The sequence below is a fragment of the Nicotiana tomentosiformis genome, chromosome 12 (genome assembly GCF_000390325.3).
Source record: "Nicotiana tomentosiformis chromosome 12, ASM39032v3, whole genome shotgun sequence".
NCBI classification, from domain to species: domain Eukaryota; kingdom Viridiplantae; phylum Streptophyta; class Magnoliopsida; order Solanales; family Solanaceae; genus Nicotiana; species Nicotiana tomentosiformis.
The window spans coordinates 88,988,608-89,011,016 of NC_090823.1; the positions used below are offsets into that span (position 1 = coordinate 88,988,608).

At 40.5% G+C, this 22,409-nt stretch overlaps 1 protein-coding gene across 1 annotated transcript; it reads right to left on the reverse strand.

Annotated features, from left to right (window-relative positions):
- Positions 1 to 1,446, reverse strand: LOC138903004 (uncharacterized). The gene has a single exon (XM_070190913.1). It carries the CDS (start codon positions 1,441 to 1,443, stop codon positions 1 to 3), a length of 1,443 nt encoding a protein of 480 aa, XP_070047014.1. The 5' UTR covers positions 1,444 to 1,446.
- Between the last annotated feature and the right edge of the window lie 20,963 nt (positions 1,447 to 22,409).

Consider the following 22,409-nt stretch of genomic DNA (forward strand, 5'->3'; position numbering starts at 1 on the left):
TTACTTCATCTGTTGAAGTTGAGCACGAAGGGCTTCATTTTTGCGGATCAGACTCTTCTTATCCCCTTCGGCTTCTTGTTCTTGCAAGCCTTTCTCAAAACTGAGGTTTCTCAGCCTTTCTTCTAAGGCATGAATAGTTGTTTTGTATCCCTTTTCACGTTCACCCCAAGCCAACCGTTCTTGGATTTTATCATCAAAGGCTTGAACATGCGGCCTTTTTGTGGGCCTTTTGGGCTCTGGCACATCATCCACGTGAGACCTCTTCCCAAACCATATAGCATAACCCGGATCTACCTCACCTCTCGCAGGATCTGGCACCTGAGTATCATATTTCAAGTAGCGACAACCATTCCAAATTTGCTGGATTAAAGCTTCGGGGAGTGGGGCTTCGGGGTGTAGCTCAATAACTTGCACACTCAAATCTTCATCCTTAGGTACTACTTGGTACCTTCCTAGCTGTCTTAGAACTCTGTGTGGCATATACGGCTGGACACTTCTCAAACCCAACAACAGCAAATAACTTTTTAGGGCCGACATGTGTATCACCTCTCTTAGCGGGAGCCATCCCAAAGTCCACTCAATTTGACTTGCATTTAAAGATCTTAGGTAGGATATCCAGGCTTCCACCCCTTCTGGAGAGTTGTAATCTTTTACTCTTTCTTCGTAACTCTCAATGAAATTGTCCTTGTTCGGACCATAGCTCATGAACTTGGGGTGATGTCGGAGATGCTCAATCAACCACATTTGTAACAAAATATTGCACCCTTCGAAGAATTTTGCCCCGGACTTGCACAAAGTCAACGCCCGATAAATGTCTGATAAAATGATCGGGGCAAGAGTGTGATGTTCTTTGGTAGTGAGGACCTGTACAACCCTGGCTATGCGGGTATCAATTGTCCGCTTCTCGTTTGGGAAGACCATGATTCCCATAAACGCCATTATGAAGGCGAAGCGACGATGAATCTGCCATGTGTCTTTGTTCTGCTTGTTGTTAAGGCCCTTTTCATGCATTTCAAACCCATTTGGTTGCCCGAACCTAGAGTACAGGAAGTAGAAAGAACAACACCCTTCGACTACGTTGGTCTTTCTAATTTGCTTACTGATGTTCAGAAGATCGAAGAATCGGTGTACAGAAAGAGCCCTTGGGAATATGAGCTCCTGGTTTCTCAAATCCCTGCCAAACCCGGAATATCCAGCTATCTCTTCTAAAGTGGGAGTTAGCTCAAAATCGGAGAAGCGAAAGACATTGTGAACGGGGTCCCAAAAAGTCACTAGTGCCTCTATCAAATCGTCCCGTGGTTTAATTTTCATAATATCTGTAAGGGCTCCCAAGTGCTTGGTGACCCATTTTTGACCATCTTCTCCTAAATCATGCCACCACATCTGAAGCTGAAGTGGAGCCTTGTCTACAACTGTGAATGGTGTGTTCTGGATAGTGCTCATTTTGTACCTGTGGGTGGTTAAGGTTAGGGTTGACACTATTCTCAAGAGACAGAACCAATGCACTCCTTTTGCAAAACAATCTTTTGTAAATAACTCAATTTTAAAAAAAATCAACGAGAAGGGGGGCTATTTTTGCAATTGTGACCAAAGAAAAGGTGGCTATTTTTGCAACTATGGCCCCTTCTTACTTTCAAGGATAGCTTTAGGGCCGGAGGAAGGGCATTATGGTAAAAGTGATTCCCAATTGACAGACACGTCCGTTCTTGCGAGAACAGCCCTTCAACAATTTTGAAGATGTTCTAAGGCTATTCCGACAGGAACGATTTGGGATTAACCAAAGCTGGATCTGCTTATTTGTTTTTTTGATTAAAAAAAAAAACACTAGACACATTTTTTTTATAGTTATTTTATAAAAATGGGGCCGAACCCTATGAAGGTTGCCTACGTATCTCACATCCAGTGAGAATCAGACCCGCGTAGTTCATAAATATTTCAGGAATAGGATGACACTTTTTTTTAAAAAAATTCAGGCTTTTTTTTTTGGGGGGGTAAATACTGAGATTTTCGAAAATCGGGCAAATTTTTTCCCTCATATTTTCTTCTTTCTGGTTTTCCCTCAATATTTTTATATTTTTATTTTATTTTAGAAACCGGTCAACATGCACAAACCAAATTAAACATAATGCACAAGTAGCATATAAGATGCATCACGATGGTCTTGTAATTTCGGGTACACCTGTCCTAGACGGACCCAACCCCTGTGTTGAGTCCCCAAAGTCAAATGCACATGATGCAAACAAACGTTCCTACTAGGGATCCGACATGAGGCTATGTTATTCTAGGTTTAAATCCTAAGGGGAGTGTTTTAGACCTAGCTTACCCAAGCGGACAGCTCGAGCCGAGGTGAGGGTAATGTACCGGGAGCACGAAAGTCTACCCGGCCTAGTTACTGACCCAACCTCGTTCTAATTGGTATGACTTCTAACAGAAAAGTGGGCCACGCGCACGTGTGCACCATAAATTCAGAAGACTCAGAAAGGAGGCGTAAGAAGATAATTTAATACAGTTCAAATAATATCAAAGCGGTAAATAAGCGACAATTAGCACATTAGACCCAAAAATACATTAATAACATCAAATCAATAAAGCCAAGTATAAATCATTTATAAGCTCGAATTCTGAACCCCGAACCAGAAGTTCTGGGTTCTTGTCCCCAGCAGAGTCGCCAGAGCTGTCACACCTCATTTTTCCCTAGGGAAAGGGAAAGAAAGGAGTTTTTTCAATTTAAGTGACATTATTCGAAATGGAATTATTTATTTAATCAGAGTCGCCACTTGGGATAATTTCTGGTGTCCCAAGTCACCGGTTTATTTGAAATCCCAAATCGAGGAAGTTTTGACTCCGAATTACGGTCCGCGAACACAGAAGACCGGGTAAGAAATTCTGTTAACCCGAGAGAAGGTGTGAGGCACTCTCGGATTCCGTGGTTTTAGCACGGTCGCTTTAATCATAACTGGCTTAATTAAATTATTTAATTACTCATTTTTAGAACCTATGTACATTTGCCTTTTTACCGCTTTTAATTGCTTTATTATTCGTAATTATGGAATTATCTTGAAACGAATCACGCGTACGTGTATTCATTTTTGTTTGGTGTGTCAAGAATCATGTCACGCGTACGTATACACAATTAATAACACTTTATTATTTTTAAGATTGTTTGGCCAAAATCGCGCGAACGCGTACCTTGATTTCTTTTGGGAATCATAATTATGTCACGCGAACGTGTACACAATCATGATAATAGATTAAGTGCCTAAAGTATTCTAACGGTGTTCATTATTCTTCCTAAACTTTGAGATTATTGTGAGGCTATGAGTTATGGAAGTCAATTATGGATGAAGTGTAAAATTGTAATTAAGGAGCATTAGCAAGATCACTGATATATTTAAGTTATTGGAAGCATTTGATAATTATGAAGTATTAATTTTTAAACAAGTTAGGCCATAATATATAAATTAGTAATCATCTGAACTATTAAACAATGATGTAAAATAATGAAATAAAACCATAGGATCATTACACATTCCAACTACGTCATTAAAATAGCAGACTTAATAAATTACACTTATGACCAATTACTAGTAGATTTAAACCAAAAAACTTCTATAATGGAAAAGTCAGTAAAGAAACTTCTCATGGACAAATATATATATTTAAGAAAAAAAAAAAAAAATATCATCACTTCGTTTGCACGAATGCATGAGGCTTTCGTACTGCTAATATCTATTGGCAAACTAATTGAATTAGAAAGAAGATTTATATATATTTATTTAGAACGAACATGCTTGCCATTATGATAAGAGAAAATATATAATTCAAATAATTAATATCGAACACATATGAATACGTAGGTCCATTTCAAAGTTCAAAAGTAAGCCAACAAATTAAAATAGGAACGAGGTTAAAGTTGGAGTTGCAACGTGGCATGAGTACCTGGGAACGGGTCCAGTTCTCAGTAGAGAAAGCAAAAGCAGTGATAACTTGTATTCCCAGTTTGGAAGAAATGTTGCAAATATTTTTTGAGATTTGGAGTAAGAAATTTGTGACCCTCTTGCACAGGTAAACCTCGAGCATTAGCCCATCTCCTCAATATGACACCTTCTTCAATTTATAATGAAACTTCATGTACAAAAACTACTAGCTACTAGCCACATCTGTTTAGAACACATCAATACCAAGATCACGAGATCGTAACCGTGAACCTCGAACAAGACATCACCCAACTGACCAGAAAACCTCACCTTGAATGGACCTCTTCGACCTCGAACATCAACAGGGAAAACTCTAACTGGTTTTAGGGTGGGTGGTGGCTGGTTTGGGTGGCTTAACGGCTAAAGGTTGAAAGAAGTTCACTTCTTGAACAAAAGAGTGACAGATAGGGGTCTAGAGAGGAGTGGCCGGATGTTAGGAGTCTTCAATGGAGGAAAGTGAAGGAGATGGTGTTGGTTCAAGCTTTTTCCAAAGCTTTTCCTTGTTCTTGTTTTCACGTTTTTTAAAAAAAAAAAAAAAATCCCCCCCCTCCCCCCTTCATTTGTGAAGTCCAAAATATATAGATGTGTGGGTTGTATAACTGATGTGAGTAAGTGGTGAGAAGAGTGTGAGAAGTGGGGAAAGGGACGTGAGAGAGTTAGAATTGTGGGGAGAGGAGACGTGAGGGAGAGGGGAGTTTAGCAAACAAATATGGGAAGTTAAGGGATTGGGGTGAGCTGGGTAATTAGTAAAAATAATATTTTATTTTTGTATCTTTCAAGATTTTACACGTTTTTGTTTGTAGCTTTTTTCTTCTTTCTTTTTTAACTTTTTACTAACCTTTTTTTTTTTCATTAAACAAAAAAGAAGGTAAAATATATATATATATATATATATATTAACCAACTTACTTTTAGACTTAAATATTATATACATAAGAAAACGAAATATTTACATTGTAGTTTAAATTATACTAAGAAAAATACTAAAGCTAACTTATTTATTATAATTATAATTAGAATAAATCATATATTTTTTATAAATTTTCATTTTTATATTTACAAATAGAAATAAAATATGTTCTATAAGTATATATATATATATATATATATATATATATATATATATATAAAATTAGACTTAAAGAAAATATTTACACCAAAATAGTATAGAATTTGGGTATGGTCAAAAATTAGTTGTTCACACCGATGCATTGCATCTTTTCGGGTGTGACTCTTGATTGGCTCTGTCGGTTCGATTTCGTGCTAATTATGACCCATACGATTTCGATTCTGGTGCCTCCAAAATTTATAAATAGGAGAAGGTTTTCTGATTTTGGAACTTTTCAAACTCTTCCTTCCCATCTAGCACTAGCTTATCTCTTATCTTATTTGCAGAGACCTCTTTTCTCTCTATTTTTGAGATCTATATTGTTCTTCGTTCTTCTACGTTTGATACTTTCCTCTCTTACATTGAGCAATGTCTAATCTACCTTCTGTGTTTGGTGGAGGCGGTGATTCCACGCAACCCCGATTCTAGGTCTGATTTTACCAAATCACCTGATGCTGAGCCTGGAGCTTTTCGCTCAGTGATGACGATGAAGGAATTGGGAGAGCTTAAGGCTAACTTTGGCCTTCCCAATCACATTGAGCTAATTCCGACGGGGTGGGATACGGTGCAGGTTCACCGTCCTAGGTATTGTGCCTTCTATGCCTACCCCTTCCAAATTAGTTATTCCATTCCTCTTATACCATTGGTCGATGAGTTCTGTCGCTATTATGGCGTTTGCCCAGATCAACTTGCGCCCTATGTCTACAAGCTTATAAAGATGCTTACAAAGTTTGCCGAGCTAGCTGAGGTCAAGTTGACATTTTGACATTTAATACACATGTTCGCCCCCAGCTATTATAGGGGAACGATATTGAATCTTCGCCACTGAGGGGGAAAGTGCATGGTGGTAAAGATGGACGACTAAGCCAGCCTTCAGTTCTGGTTTAACTTCTTTTTTTATCAAACCTGAGAAAGTGGTGGCCAATGTCGACGGTTTTCCATAAGCTTGAAACTATGCTCGTAATTACCTAATTTCCCTACTTGTAGGTATTCGATTGTTTTCTTGGGTTTGGTCGTGTGTTTTGATCTCATCTTCTTCTCATGCAGCCAAGACTTCGCCTCCTCCTTTGATCGATAACATTTCTGACTGGGTCGACCGGATCCTCCCTCATATCGTTAGAATTCGCGAATGGCCAGTTTTTTTCAAACAATTTGGGCCTACTCTCTCTTCGACTGGTAAGTCTATTTTACCATTGGTGTCTTAACTTCCTTTTTCCTTTTTGTTTACCTCTGTTTATTTTCTCTTTTCTTGTTCTTTATTAACCTCGTCCATGGGATCTACGAGGTGGTCGAGGGCTCCTGCACCCTCGTTCTAAAAGAGGAAAGCCATTGCGTCCTCTATTGCTTTATCTGGAGCCATTCATATTCCGGCCGTAGAGACTTCGGTTTCTCCGTTGCCTCTCTCATCGACGATGATAACAAATCTTTGCCTAGTGATGGTGATCTCCTACCTCAGAAGAGGAGATCTGTAGATACTGGTGACGGGGTCGCCCGGGCCATTGATTTAATAGAGGGTGATTTTTTGCTGCATGCGGTGACCATTCTCATCAGAGATGATATCGAGCCGGGGTCTGAGATTTCGAGGTTGGCGGATGTCGATGTGGGTATGCCCCTTCCTTCTATGGTGACGGAGGCCGAAGGATCGATCGCTGAAGTTATCGACACTTCGAGGCGAGAGAAGGCATCGAATTCATGACCAATTGATAATACCTCATTACCGTCCAACGAGAGAGGCAAAGGCTTCGCCGAGGAGGGCGATGAGTCGGGTTCTGACGTTGATGCGGACGACCTGAAGATGATGGGGGAAGGGTTTACCCAACTTGAGATAAGGTTGGAGGGGTCTACGAGGACCATCGCAATCCCTATGGATCGTGACTTCCTGAAGAACACCGAGGACATAGTCCCGGCCCTCGACCCTCTTTGTTCCGAGATAGAGGATAAGACCCTCAAATAGTTAGATAACGATACTTTGTCGAGGAGCATTTTCGGTCTTGCTCTTAGAGTGAGTGTTCTGTGTTTTGTCATTCTCCTCTTCTTCTTTTTTTCGGGGGCATTTTCATTTTTGAATTACTTCTTTTCTTTTTGTCATTGCAGACGGTGATTTTGTAGATCGAGAGTTCCCGGAGGGAGGAGCGGCGTAGAGAAATATTTGTGAGGTTGAAAAAAAAGTACTTCGAGTATCGCGGTAAGTACCGAGAGCTTCACATGCGATTTCATGAAGGCGACGTTATACAGGCCCTTCACGATGAGTTGAAGGAGAAGGACGATGAGCAGATGAAAGCCATTGAGAATTGTATCATCCTTGGGGGGAGATTGAGGTTATCAGAGGTGTGAAGGCCCAATGTAGTAACCTTCAAGCACAAGTGGTCGAGCTGCGGGGGCAATTAGAAGAATATCGGCTTCAGCTGGAGGCCCTTCATGGTGAAGTCGTTGAGAAGCAGAGTGAGCTTGAGAAGCCAGAATCCTCCCGTTAGAATGCTCGGAGGAAGTCGGAGATTCTTGAGTTAGCGAATAGGGCCCTTCGGGTCGAGCGGGAGAATGACTTGTCCACGGCGAAAGCTAAAGAAGAACGACTAGAGAAGAGGATCGGAGAGCTGGGAAAGGATAACTCCGTCCTTCATGATCGGGTGGCCACTTTGGAAGCTGAGAAGGCCCAACTGCTTGCACAACCATCTTCTTCCCGTACTTCAAATTTTTCCTAATGTCCTCGGGAATTATATGAGGAAGGGATTCACATTGAGGCTCAGCTGGATGTCTTCCAAGATTTGTATGCGGCGGGAACTATTTCAGAGGATTCCCTCGAAGGTGTTCGTGTTAAGGCTCGTAAATCTCGAGTCGCTTGTAGGTATGATCCCGCTACACCTGAGGTCGTTGAGGGAGAGGATGAGGGCGTAGACCGGCTTGAATAGGACGCTTGTATGATACCATTTATCCTAAGGGCGAAGGTGGTGATGGTGAAGGGAATCGAGATGGCGAGGGCATCGGTGGCAAGGTGGTGAAGGCACTGAAGACCGTGATGGCGGCGATCAGTAGTTTTATTTTTGCCTTGTAAATTTTTGTGTATTTTTGGCGGCGTCTTCATGGGCCTTTGTAAAATATTTAAGTATGAAATATCAAAGTTTTTCTCTACATCTTCTTCCCTTCCTGTGATTTACCTTTTGTACTTGTATGTTTTTTGCTTCTATTGTTTGCCTATTTCGCTCTATCCCTTATTGGTGTTGTCTTTTAGCTGGTCGTGGCCTTGGAGACGATTACGCGTTGTTTTTTCTTTTTTCACTTTTTGCTTTTTTGTGTTGAGATGTGGTCGAGGGGAGACAATTATTTGTTTGATCGTATTCGATCGTGATCTTTTGTCAAATTGCGATCAAGGGACGGTAGGTGTTTGTTCGAGCGGGGTCGAACATAACCTCTTATTATAGTGTGGCCGAGAGCCGATAGGTGTTTGCTCGAGCGAGGCCGAATGAAACCTTTCATTAGATTGCGGCCGAGGGCCGATAGGTGTTTACTCGAGCGAGATCGAACGTAACCTTTCATTAGATTGCGGTCGAGGGCCGATAGGTATTTGTTCGAGTGAGATCGAGCGTAACCTTTCATTATATCGCGGACGAAGGCTGATAGGTGTTTGCTTGAGCGAGGTCGAATGTAACCTTTCATTAGATTGCGGACGAGGGTCGATAGGTGTTTGCTCGAGCGGGGTCGAACGTAACCTTTACACGAAAGAGGTGTGCTGGTAAGTGTAGATTTTGTATTGCTTTAACATTATTTCTTTGGTTACATATTTGGAGAAGTTTACAGATTTTTGGGTGTTGGCTGGCATTCCAGTCCCCGTCCTAGTCTATGCAGTCCCTTCATTGGTTGACCTCGAGAGTATTGAGAGGTCGAGCAATGATATAGTAGTCATAACCCTACCTTTGCATACTTCGACTCTAAGTGTTCCCTCCATCACCTCGTTAAAAAACTCCTTGAGAAAAACCCAAATGGGACAAAACTCAAGTGAGGGAAAAAAGAGTACGACTTGGGGGCGCTTTTTCTCTCAGGAGTTGAAGTATTTGAGGTGGCTGATATTCCAGTTGTTTGGTAGTAGCTTTTCCTTCCATTGTCTCTAGTTGGAATGAACCTTTAATTGTTCGGGATCTAAATCTAGATAATTCACTTCTAATGTTCAAGTGAGTCTCTCGAATTAACTCAATTATTAGTTCAAATGTTCCGCAAAAACTCCTCTCTCGATTAAGTTTTAACCTCACAAGATGAACCAATTTAAGCATGTGAAGATATGCAAGAATTGAAGATATGCATGAATGCGTAGTGGATTGGTCTTTAGGAGAACATCTCTCGATTATCCTCCTAACTAAGTTTAATCAATGATTCAACTGGCATCTTTCGATTACTAAGGAGACTTAATGAACTCAACCAATAAGATAATGCAAAGATATCACAAGTTATGCCTCTCTCGATTACATGAACAAGTGAATAGTTATGCAACAATTAAATCATTCAAAAACGCTTCAATGCATAAAACTAGAGTTATAATCCACAAATAGTCATCAATACACCAAATCCATCAAAACCTAAAGAGAATTACTTCATAGATATGGACTAATTCATCACAAATATGTTTAAAGTAAAGGAAAACATAAATCGATCCAAACTCGTGTCTTGAGTGAGGATTGAATGATGAACTCCTTGTGCTTTTGCTTCTCCCACTCCTCCTTAGCCTCTTTAGGTCTAATATGTGTCAAAAGTTCTGGAAATAACGTTTTTTCATGTATTCATACCAAGTAGGGTAGGGCCCAGACGAAATCACCTTTTCCTAACTGAAATTGGATTTTCACTCTGTAAAAATTGCACAGGCGCGCCACATGGGGCAACGCGCCATGCGGTACCTTAGTGGGGAAATCCAGAGAATTGTTTCTGATAAGTAGCAGGAAATTGTACACGTGCCGCGACAGTGGGGTTTTCTCAGAGTACGGAATTTTCCTTGATTTTTGATATCTAGATGTGGTTCTTGACCCCCGAACACGATCCCGGCTTAATATCTTGGGATTTTACTCAGACTTTAAAGCTTCAAAATCACTCAAATTTATTCCATAACATCTACATAGTTCGGAATCACTCCTACAAGGCATAAAATACAGTAAGTGCAAAACAATATCAATTAAAGATCAAAATGAATAAAGTGAAGTAAATTGGAGTGCAATAAGCGACTAAAATACGAGATTATAGCCTACTATCAGGCATAAGATGTTTCTCCATATAGAGGTGATAACCTCATGTTCTCGTATTTGGGCGAATGCTTTTACTTCTATTGTAACGACCCGACCGGTCATTTTGAGTATTACAACCCCGCTTCCCCCTTTACTGCTCGAATTGTACTTTACAGTTGTTGTGTGAATTTCCGGGGTAAATGGTTTGGGTCCGGTGAGGTTTTGGAATGAATTGGAACACTTAGTTCCAAGGTTTAAACCTTAAGTTAAAATAGTGACCGGATGTCGACTTATGTGTAAACGACCCCGGAATGGACTTTTGATGATTCCAATAGCTCCGTATGGTGATTGTGGACTTAGGAGCGTGTCCGTAAAATTATTTTGAGGTACGTAGTGGAATTAGGCTTGAAATGCCAAAAGATGAATTTTTGGGAAGTTTGACTGGGGGGTTGACTTTTTGATATCGAGGTCGGAATCCGATTCTGGAAATTGGAATAGGTCCGTAATGTGAAATGTGACTTGTGCGCAAAATTTGAAGTCATTTCGGATTGATTTGATGTGCTTCAGAACAAGATGTAGAATTTGGAAGTTCAAAGTTCGTTAATTTTGAATTGAGGAGTAATTCGTCGTTTCAATGTTTTTAGGTATGATTTGAGGCCTCGAGTAGGTCCGTGTTATGTTATGGGAATTTTTGATACAATTGGTTGAGGTCCCGGGAGCCTTGGGTGAGTTTCGGACGGTTAACGGATCAAATTTGGACTTAAGGAAATGCTGGAACTGCTGCCTACTGGTGTGATCGCACCTGCAAAGCTTTTGATCGCAAGTGCGAAGCCGCATGTGCGTGAAAGAGTGGTACTGGGCCGTGCTCGCATGTGCGAGGAATTTTCCGCATCTGCGAGGCCGTAGGCGCAAAGTTGTTGGTGCAGATACGGACTGGGGCTGGCCTTGGGCGAACGCAAGTGCGAAAGGTTTGCGTATCTGCGAGCCCGCAGATGCGAGAAGAGCGCCGCAGATGCGAGCTTTTGAAATGTTGGAATTGTCCACAGGCGCGCAATTTGTTCCGCAAATGCGGATGCACAGGTGCGAGCCCAGGCACTGCAGATGCGGAAATGCCTGGGTAGTGTTTAAAACGAGGGTTTCGAGATTTGATTTATCATTTTGGATATTTTGGAGCTCGGTTTGGGCGATTTTGGAAAAGGAATTTTCCACACAACTTAGGGTAAGTGTTCTTAACTCCCTTGTGATTATATTCCATGAATTAATCTTCATTTTTGGTGTAGGATTATTGAATCTTCAAGAGAAATAGAAGAAAATTTCTATAATGTCACAAACCGAATTTTTCAAGTTTGAAGGCCGAGTTATGGTCGGATTTGAGTAATTTTAGTATGGTTGAACTTGTAATTGGATGGGTTGTTGTATTTCATGAGTTTCGTTGAGTTTCAATACGTGGGCCCCACGTGTGATATTTGGGGCGTAATTTCGGATTTTTGGAAAATATTAGCGTTTTGATATGGAATTAATTCTTATAAATTGTGTGGACTGAGTCAAATTATTGTGACTGGATTTGAGCCATTTGAAAGTTGATACGCACGGAATGGAATTTTTGGAGCATTGCTTAGCTTGCTCGACATTGGATTAGGCCTGTTCGAGGTAAGTAACTCATCTAATCTTGGAGTGGAGGGTATGAACCCTGAATATATGTATTTTGTGAATTGTTGGGAGGTGACGCACATGCTAGGTGAAGGACGTGTGGGCGTGCATTATAGAAATTGTAACATAATTGTTTCTGTAGAATTTTATAGTTAAATAATCTTGGCATTTTCCATGCGGTTTTATGAGTTAGAAAAATTAAGCTGAAAAGCATATTAAAAATCATGATTGAGGCTGTGTGCCAGTATTATTGGGACCCACAGAGGTCATATTGCTGTTAATTATTTGCTTTAAATTGAAAAATCATACTCAGTCATATTCATTTCATTGCATATCATAACTCAGTTTTATGACTCTATTTTGATGCATATAAATGTTTTGGGCCGAATGCCCTGTTTTACTAAAATGCTCGAGTGGCTTGAGAGGTTTATGACTGAGTGAGGCCGAGGGCCTGATTTGTGAGGGTATTTATGGGATTGGGTTGCACGCCACAACATGTTTGATGTCGGCCGAGTGCCTGATTGTGAGGATGAGTGTGGATCGGGGCTGCCCGCCTTCAGCATACTTTATTATTATAGCACATCAGTTGTCCGTGCAACACGTCAGTTGTCCGTGCAGATTATAGCGCTTGGGCTGAAGGAGACCCTCCGAAGTCTGTACACACCCCCAGTAAGCGCAGGTACCTACTGAGTGTGAGTGCCGAGTGCTGAGTCATTGGGAGGCATGAGTGATTGTGAGGTATGCCCGAGTGGCAAGAGTGATTGTGAGGTATGCCTGGGTGGAAAGAGTGATTGTGAGGTATGCTCGAGTGGCATGAGTGACTGTGAGGTTTGCCCGAGGGGCTGTTTATGATTTTATCACTGAGTTGCATCGCATTGGCATGCACACATGACATACATGCATAGAGATATATTTTTTCTCATGCTGTACAACGTCACATCATTCATGATTTCTCACACATTTTGACAGATGGGCATAGTGATGCATTTATTTTACACGGGTTATCCGAAAGAAAAATGAAACATATTATTTATTATTGAGAAAATTTTTGGAGAAATTTATTGTTTTTAAACTATTCATATTATTGGAAACTTCGGCAAACGATTTGGGTTTTCACTGATGTATTTGAAAGAAAGAACTACTATATTTTTTGAAATCATTACTTGGCTGAGTATTTTATCCCTAAGTTACTTCTGGTATTATTTGCTTTGTGTTGTTATGGATTGTTGTGGACTATTGGTTTTGGACCCGACCTTGTTGAAGCTCATCACTTCTTTCAACCTACGGCTAGGTTTGTTACTTACTCAGTACATGGGGTCGGTTGTACTTATACTACACTTCTGCACATTGCGTGCAGATGTTGGATGTTGTTGTTGCTGTGCTCAATAGTTGCGGGATTTGAAGATGTACCTGCGTTCCTATTATAGCTGCCTCTTGTTCAGGGTAGCCATAGATTTATAAAAGCTTTGTTTATGTGTTATTCAAACAAACTATGTATTTATTTCATTTTCGCTTTGTATACTCTATTCTTAGAAGCTCATGATTTGTACTAGCAGTTCTTGGGGAGATGTATTGATTTAGATATTTTCTTTTAATTAATTTCATTGGAATTGGATAGTTGAAAATTGGCTTACCTAACAGTTGGGTTAGGTGCCATCACGACTAGTGAGATTTTGGGTCGTGACAAGGTGGTATCAAAGCTCTAGGTTCATAGGTTCTACAAGTCATGAGCAAGTGTCTAGTAGAGTCTTGCAGATCGGTATGATGACGTCCATACTTATCTTCGAGAGGCTACATGGCATTTAGGATATATATTTCCCATGTTTCTTTCCTTATCGTGCGATATTGATTCAGTTTGAGACATAAACTCTTTGAATTCCTTCCACGTATTCGTATGCGCACATGAGCACTCAGTATCAGTTGTGCATCGCTGGCTTGTGATTGTATGAACGAGGTTCGAGGTGAGTATTATGTGTTTTGGTGGTGGGCCAGTCTGGAGGACTTGAGGCCATGGTTAGACCGCAGCTTAAGCTCGGTAGCTTCAGTTGTAACTCATACAATTGGACTTATATGTCCGGTGATGACCCTACAGTGAAATTTGTGGCTCGATGAGCGGTGAAATGGCGGTATGATGGGTATGATGTGACCGCGGGATGTGTTGAGACGATTTGAACATAACGAGAAGTGTTTCCTTCATATGTAAAGGGAAGGCCATTGGATGCTTGTTTTTTGATTTGATGTGACGTATAGTCTCGGGTGTGAATGTTTTGAAAGATCTTTCACGTATTTAAATTATGGGACAAATTAAACTCTCATGTCTGGTTAATGAGTTTGGACTCAGAAATATTTAGTGATTGCGTAGAAATTGTGAATGCAAAAAGATATAACAAGATACCAATTTGAGGCTAGGGAGGTGGGTTATCTCCTGGAGAGTAATCTACGTAGGTATATTCCTTGTAATATGAGTGGAGGATTTCTTTTCTGCCAGTGGGGCGTATGTATGGAGATTTGAATTCTAATTTGGCTGAGAAGGTCGACCTGAGTATCAAGAGAATGATTGCGATCTTAGCGGATGATTTGGGGTATTTTTATGGTTGGCATTTGCATGAGCTTGAGAAAAATTTTGTGGCACTGACTACGGAAATATGACAGTAATAGGGTATGGGTATTGTGAATTATGGAGTGTTTTAATCTATTGCTTTGAGCCAAGTGAGGGAGCCTGCTATAGACAAATCAATTCATGGGTATGTGTCAAATTTTGTTTAGGTCTAAAGTATACTTGGGAATCAGTGATGACTTGCAGAGGTGGAGTTCGAAAATGACTCGAATAAGGAAAATTCCTGGTTACAGATTATATTGCACGGATGAGTATATGAAAAATCATGGGATGAGTGAGTTGTTATTGTTGTATGATGTAGTGAGCATGGAGTATGAATTTGGTATGTGGTGTTAAAGTAAAGTTACTTCTTTGAGTGTTGTGGTGCTAATGAGGCACGTGTCTTTTGGCCCATTTGGGCGGTGCAATTAGATGTGAGCAAAGTGGGTGACTCCCGAGAAAATTCTAGTAGGTTTGAGAATTATATATAGCAATTGAAAATGTTTTCGGACTTATGTATGGATAAAAATCCGAGATTTGCGTTTGATGGTACCTGGACTTGCAAAAATTCTATATGACTATGGATTCTACATTTTTTGTGTAAGGAAGGTAAGAAGAGCAATTTCAAATTCACATAATGTATTCTCAGAGTGAGTGTTATAGTTGTGGTATTTTTGAAGGTGCTTAAGAAGAATACAGTTGCTTATAGGCCGTAGGGAATTTTGGTTCTATGATAAGGTTTGTAGGGTGAGTTGTGGTTAAAGATCATGGTATTTTAGCAAGAAGAAGTATCAATCTGAAGACAAATTCGGAAGGGACTCGGAGAAAATAGGACAACTGGTAGTAGGTTGGATCAGTATGGTAATGGATATAATCGGTTCTTTGGGTGCTTATGATGTGGGGGTTTTCTACAGGTGCTTTGTGGCAATACATCTGGACTTGGCGACCTGCATGGCTTGGTCGAGTTAGAGGAATTTAGTTTTAAGGGCTTGATTTTGTGCAAATGGATTTCAAAGTATTCTTGATGGTTTCTACCGGTGTGGAGAACGTGTTGTGTATTGTAATTTCCTCCTCGAAAGAAGCAAGATAAGGGTTTCTAACTAAAATGGTATGTAAATTATTGGTGACACAAAGTCGATAATAAGATTCTTGTGCTTTTCACATGATGGCGAGATAGATGTTATGTGTTGTACGAAAGCTAGATTCTCATGTACAAGGTGGCAGTACAGTCTTGAAGAGAAGGTAACGAATGTTGGACAACATGGGCGATTTCAAATAACAAGATGAATACTATTATTACTTGGTGTTGTATGAGAAAGGGGCGAACTTCAGAAGGCGCATTGTATTTTGACTTACAGATGTATAAATTAGTATTGCGGTACTCACATGGTTAATAGACTGCTGATATTCAAATTTTGTCAAGTGGTATGGAAGAACTTTTAAAGTATTTCTCGTGGGATGATCGTGTATGAGAGAGGTGTTAGGCATTCGGGCGGTGGAGATGGAATCAAATATGGTGATTCGTGTGTTCTAGGGATTTGGAGATTGGGAGTCCCCATGAGCAGATTGTTTCATGGTTGTGGATTGTGAAGTTGTGGCCGAAGCTAGCCGGATGATGAAATGTGTTATGATTCAGTCATTATGAATTTTCGGAGGGATTTTTATCTATTTGTGGGTAACCCGAGTTGATTTGGGGGTCCATAGGTAGGCCCAATTAAGATGTGTATTCTACACCGAGCTGGAATGGTTGGCCCCATACTGCTATTATTGAGGGATGTGTCATTCGGTTGATGTTGAACTTATTCGTGTTCTCAAATGATCTTTGAGTTACTCCTTTATGCCACGAAGAGTTGTGATTCATTGGTTATGTGCACAGATGGTGCAGTTCTATTTGAGCTTTATAGCGGAATTTGAAAGTGATGAGCACTTGGTGTATTGCATGATCGATAGCGTAATGGTTATGTCCTTTCAGGTTTTGTGTGGTATTTTTATCATTTGCCTCTACGTCGTTATTAATTTGGAGCAGGGTGGCTCGGAGTATATAATATGAACCTCGTGTTAGAATCAGGTGATGGTTCTACGGTGTATGATGAATTTTCAGCGTTTTGTTGTGGCGGTACTTGTTAATCTGGTGGGGCAGTTCTCTCATTTGAGTCATTTTCCATGACTGGGTACATTTGAAATGTTGCGTATTAGTGCACGGATGGCACGAGTTGTGGCTCTGAGTTATATTGGTGAGGCATGTCTATGGAACAGTTGTGTTTAGTAATATAAGGTCATTTGACCTAGAATGAGTACTATCAGGTTTGATTTCGGTATATTCGGGAGTATAATATTGAAAGTCGGCTCAAAAAGGGATTATGGTTCTAGTTGGGGCGAGAAGGCTCCATGACTTGTTGATCTGGTAAGGGGTCATGAAATTTTGCGTATTTCTTTTATTATCAACAGTGTACAAAGGTTTTGGGATGAGGTTTGGTTCGATATGGGTTTAATACTAGTATGCGGTTGGTTTGGAGTAGTCACTGCGATCAGGAATGGTGCTATGAGCATGTGAGTTGTGTAATATGTTGGTTGATTATATCTGTGGTTATAGTTATAGCTCGATGCAACTTGTTCGAACTTATACGATGTGTAAATGTAAGATTTGTGTCTTGAAAGAAATTTTTAAGGTTGGAAATTAAACTTCAAGGTTTATGGGCTAAGGTTAAATTAACGATTTTCAGTTGCATTGTGTAGTCAAGCCTTATGTGGGATAGGGTGACGTGGGTTCACCCCCGGGTACGTGTGTGGTAAGATGGAACAGTGATTTGATGGCTTAAAAACAACTCTTGGCACATTCGAGGACAAACGTATGTTTAAGTGGGGGAGAATGTAACGACCCGACCGATCATTTTGAGTATTACAACCCCGCTTCCCCCTTTACTGCTCGAATTGTACTTTACAGTTGTTGTGTGAATTGCCGGGGTAAATGGTTCGGGTCCGGTGAGGTTTTGGAATGAATTGGAACACTTAGTTCTAAGGTTTAAAGCTTAAGTTAAAATAGTGACCGGATGTCGACTTATGTATAAACGACCCCGGAATGGAGTTTTGATAATTCCAATAGCTCCGTATGGTGATTTTGGACTTAGGAGCGTGTCCGGAAATTATTTGTGAGGTACGTAGTGGAATTAGGCTTGAAATGCCGAAAGATGAATTTTTGGGAAGTTTGCTTGGGGGGTTGACTTTTTGATATCGAGGTCGGAATCCGATTCTGGAAATTGGAATAGGTCCGTAATATGAAATATGACTTGTGCGCAAAATTTGAAGTCATTCCGGATTGATTTGATCTGTTTCGACACAAGATGTAGAATTTGAAAGTTCAAAGTTCGTTAATTTTAAATTGAGGAGTAATTCGTCGTTTCGATGTTGTTTGGTGTGATTTGAGGCCTCGAGTAGGTCCGTGTTAACGGAGTAAATTTGGACTTAAGGAAATGCTGGAACTGCTGCCTACTGGTGTGATCTCACCTGCGACGATTTTGATCGCAGGTGCGAAGCCGCATATACGTGAAATAAGCCGCAGAAGCGGCCAAGAGTGAGACTGGGCAGTGCTCGCAGGTGCGAGGAATTTTCCGCATCTTCGAGGCCGCAGGTGCGAAAGTGTTGGCGCAGATGCGGATTGGGGCTGGCCTGGGGCGAACGCAGGTGCGAAGGGTTTGCGCATCTGCGAGCCCGCAGATGCGAGAAGGGCGCCGCAGATGCGAGGTTTTGAAAGGTTGGAATTGTCCGCATGCGCGCAATTTATTCTGCAAATACGGATGCGCAGGTGTGAGCCCAGGTACCGCAGATGCAGAAATGCCTGGGCAGTGTTTAAAACGAGGGTTCCAAGAGTTTTTCTCATTTTGGAGCTTGGTTTGGGCGATTTTGGAGAGGAAATTTTCCACACAACTTGGGGTAAGTGTTCTTAACTCCCTTGTGATTATATTCCATGAATTAATCTTCATTTTTGGTGTACGATTATTGAATATTCAAGAGAAATAGAAGAAAATTTCTATAATGTCACAAAACGAATTTTTCAACTTTGAAGGCTGAGTTATGGCCGGATTTGAGTAATTTTAGTATGGTTGAACTTGTAATTGGATGGGTTGTCGTATTTCGTGAGTTTCATCGGGTTTTGAGACGTGGGTCCCACGGGTGATTTTTGGGGCGTAATTTTGGATTTTATGAAAAATATTAGCGTTTTGATATGGAATTAATTCTTATAAATTGTATGGACTTAGTCAAATTATTGTGACTAGATTCGAGCCGTTTGAAAGTTGATACGCGCGGAATGGAATTTCTGGAGCATTGCTTAGCTTGTTCGACATTGTATTTGGCATGTTCGAGGTAAGTAACTCTTCTAATCTTGGAGTTGAGGGTATGAACTAGGGGTGGGCATAAAATCCGAAAAATCGAATTCCGAATCGGACCGAATTAATTCGGTATTTCGGTTTTGGTTTTTTCGGTATTTCGGTCTTATTCGGTATTACATTTTCGGTATTTCGGTATTACGGTACGGTCCTCGGTATTAGAATCTTGAAATTTCGGTATACCGAATTACCGAATTTTTAAAGATTTTTTTTAAAGTTGGACCTATAGTTAGCTACTACACTCACATCCTAGCGCCCCAGCCCACTGCCCACTGCCCACTCCAGCTCCCCAGCCCAACTGCCCAAGCCCACTCTCTATTCAATTAGGGTACAAACTCTAAATATTAGGGCGTTAGTATTAGGCAGTCACAAACTCAGCTCACTCCTCACTCCTCAGAAAGTCAATTTCGATTTAGGGCGATAGTTTCACAAATTCCGGGCAAACGAAGACCAAATACAAAAATAGATCGGCTGCTGTTGCGATAGTTTCACAAATTCAGAAAGAGACCAACTGTTGTTTCAGAAGCTTGCTGGGACTTCAAAGAGATTGGCTGCTAATCAAAATTTAAAGGTATGTTTCTAGTTTCTTCCATAATTTGTGCTAGAACTACTAAAGATTGACTCTTTTTTTAAAACCTTTTTACGAGTTTTGATTTGTTTTACCTTGAAATTAGATTATTGGGTATTTGGGTATGTTCAATAAAATGAAAGTAAACATTTTGGCTAAGGTGAATTTTGAGCTCTTGATGTTCCTTAAACAGAGTTGATTCTTTGTTTATTTGGCTGATATTGTGTTAGAGACTTAGAGTCTGCTGAGCGTGTTAGAGTGTGATGCCCTCTTTGTTTATGCTACTGTCTTACAAATCTGTGAAATCCACGCACATCCGCCATTTCCCATTTATCTTTTTGACCATCACTACGTTGGGTACCCATTTGGGGTATTTTGACTCCCTGATTGACCCGTTTTCTAACAGCTTTTCCACCTCCTCGCGGACTGCATCATTGATAGTGGGATTGAATTTACGCCTGACTTGTCTCACTGGGGGTGGAATGGGTTGACGTTTCATTTATGCATGGCGATTTCCTTTGGAATACCTGGCATATATGCATGGCTGAAAGTAAATAAGTCTGTGTTAGCTGTTAAGGATTGACGGAATTTACCTGATTCCCGAAGTTTGCAGCCGATATAGGCCTTCTTGTTATGATCGTTGAGGTCCAAACGGGGTTGAGGTCTTCTATGGTCGATCCTGCGGTTTCGACCGTGTGGGGATCCTTGATGACGTCCTCGGTCTTATATTACTCCGACCTCGACCTTGTTGGTTGCTATGCCTCTTTTTCTTTGTCTTTTCTCTATTGGGTGGTTGTGTTGTGTAAGGCAATGAGGTAGCATTCTCAGGATGTGCTATGCTCTTCACGTATGCTGAATATTCCCCATGGTGTTGGAAAATTGATCACTTGGTATAGGCTGGAGGGGACGACTCTCATGGGATGTATCCATGGTAGACCTACTATGGCATTGTATGCGATAGCCTGGTCCATGATATGGAATGTAATCTCAAGAGTTACGCCGCCAGCCAGGATAGGTAGTGTAATTTCCCCAGACGTTTGCTCAACTGCATTATTAAAATCGGTTAGTGTAATGCAGCGTGACACTATTTTATCCTCGAGCCTCATTTGGGTAAGGAATCGAGGATGGATAATGCATGCACCGCTTTCATCGTCCACCATGATGCATTTGACATCGGTATCTAAAATGTGTAAAGTAATAACAAGGGCATCATTATAAGGGAAAGTCAAACCGTCGGCGTCTAACTCGTTGAAGATGATACTCTCTTCGAGTCCGTCATGTCGTTCGAGGGTGATCGACTGTTTGCCTTTGTGAGTGGTGGTGAACTTTATGCCATTGACAGAGGCATCGTCATTGCCGCCATTGATCATGTTGATGGTTCGAGCTGGGGATGACGGCTTTGGCGCGCCATGATGTTCACGTCGTCTGGCAAAGTTAGTTCTCCCTTTGTCGCTTCACAGTTCTTTGAGGTGCCCTTACGTTAACATGTTTACGACTTCCTGTCTGAGGGAGATGTAATCTTCTATTTTGTGCCCGCATTCCTAGTGGAATTCACAGAGGGCGTCAAATTGTTTGACCAAAAATATAAATCTTGGTTCAAATAATTAAATTTATGTAAACATGGATTAACCTTAGCTAATAATAATATCCTTAGATAAGGTTCTTAAAGGAGTAATAAATATCGCACAAATGTGGTCGGTCAGTAACAGTGATATATAGTAAATATTCCATAAATCAGAAATAGTAATGTTGCATTTAATAACAAAGAATAGCAATAAGTGACATTTAAGTAAATAGAGAGAATGAGTCACCCAAGAAAAGATGGAATAAATGAATGTTCTTCCTCACAATGATGAATGATAGACAATCCCTTGAATATTCGAGTTATTCTCGGATCTAGTAAAAAAGTATGAACAGGGATCTTAGTGAAAAGGTGATGTTTGAATGAGAGCCGAATCTATAAGTCAAAGTGTGTTCTTTACAAATGAATATCATATGCCCCCTATCAATGTTTCTTTTTCTATTTATAGGGAACATGCTCCTAGGAAACCCTAATAGTACAAATGCAAAGAATATCCATTAGAATTTTCTCTTTAATGTCATATCTTGAAACTAGCCGTTATAACTCTGTTAATGGTGCCCAACCACGGCCTCGATGACGACTCTGCAACTTCGACTTCATTGATTCCTTTCCCAAGCCCTGCTAAGTCTTCGACTACGACCTTCGCTGATAATTAGATCATTTCGATGTGTGCAGTGGCGGAGCCACCTTACAGGGACACTCTTTGCGGGAAAAATACACTGTATAGATAGGTAAAAAAAATCATATATATATATATATATTATGTGTTGACTTCCCTTAATTTTTTGATATATTTACTTTTATATATTTTTACATCTCTTAATAAAAATTCTGGCTCCGTCACTGGACGCGTGTCATCCTTGAATCTTTCACTTAGCACTATTTCGATTAGAACCTGAATTTGACCCATACACCATCAAACCCAGCACCCCTGCTTTTTTACGTGGCCAAGACGGAGCAATTTTATGATCTCCGCTAGCACGACTAGAACGTGCCAATCATAACGGTAACCATACATAATGTTTGCTAGTAATTTAATGATCCAACAGTCCTAAGATGCCAGAAAGAAAAGAAAAAGTCATTCCTTAGCGTGTTTCCATTATTTTTTAATGAAAAGTTTTTCCAAAAACTTTTGTCGAATTCTTTATAAGAAATTATCTCATATTAAAAAAAGTAAAAAAAAAACGTTCAGACGAACCTTTTCAAAGTGACATTTATCACTTCACAGTTCACACGGAAAGAAAAATTTAACCAACTGAGACTCGGTCACCTCCCCTCTCCTCTTCTGTCTTTGAGTTGTCAACAAATTATTAGTCCAGGTTCCTTATTCGACTACTAA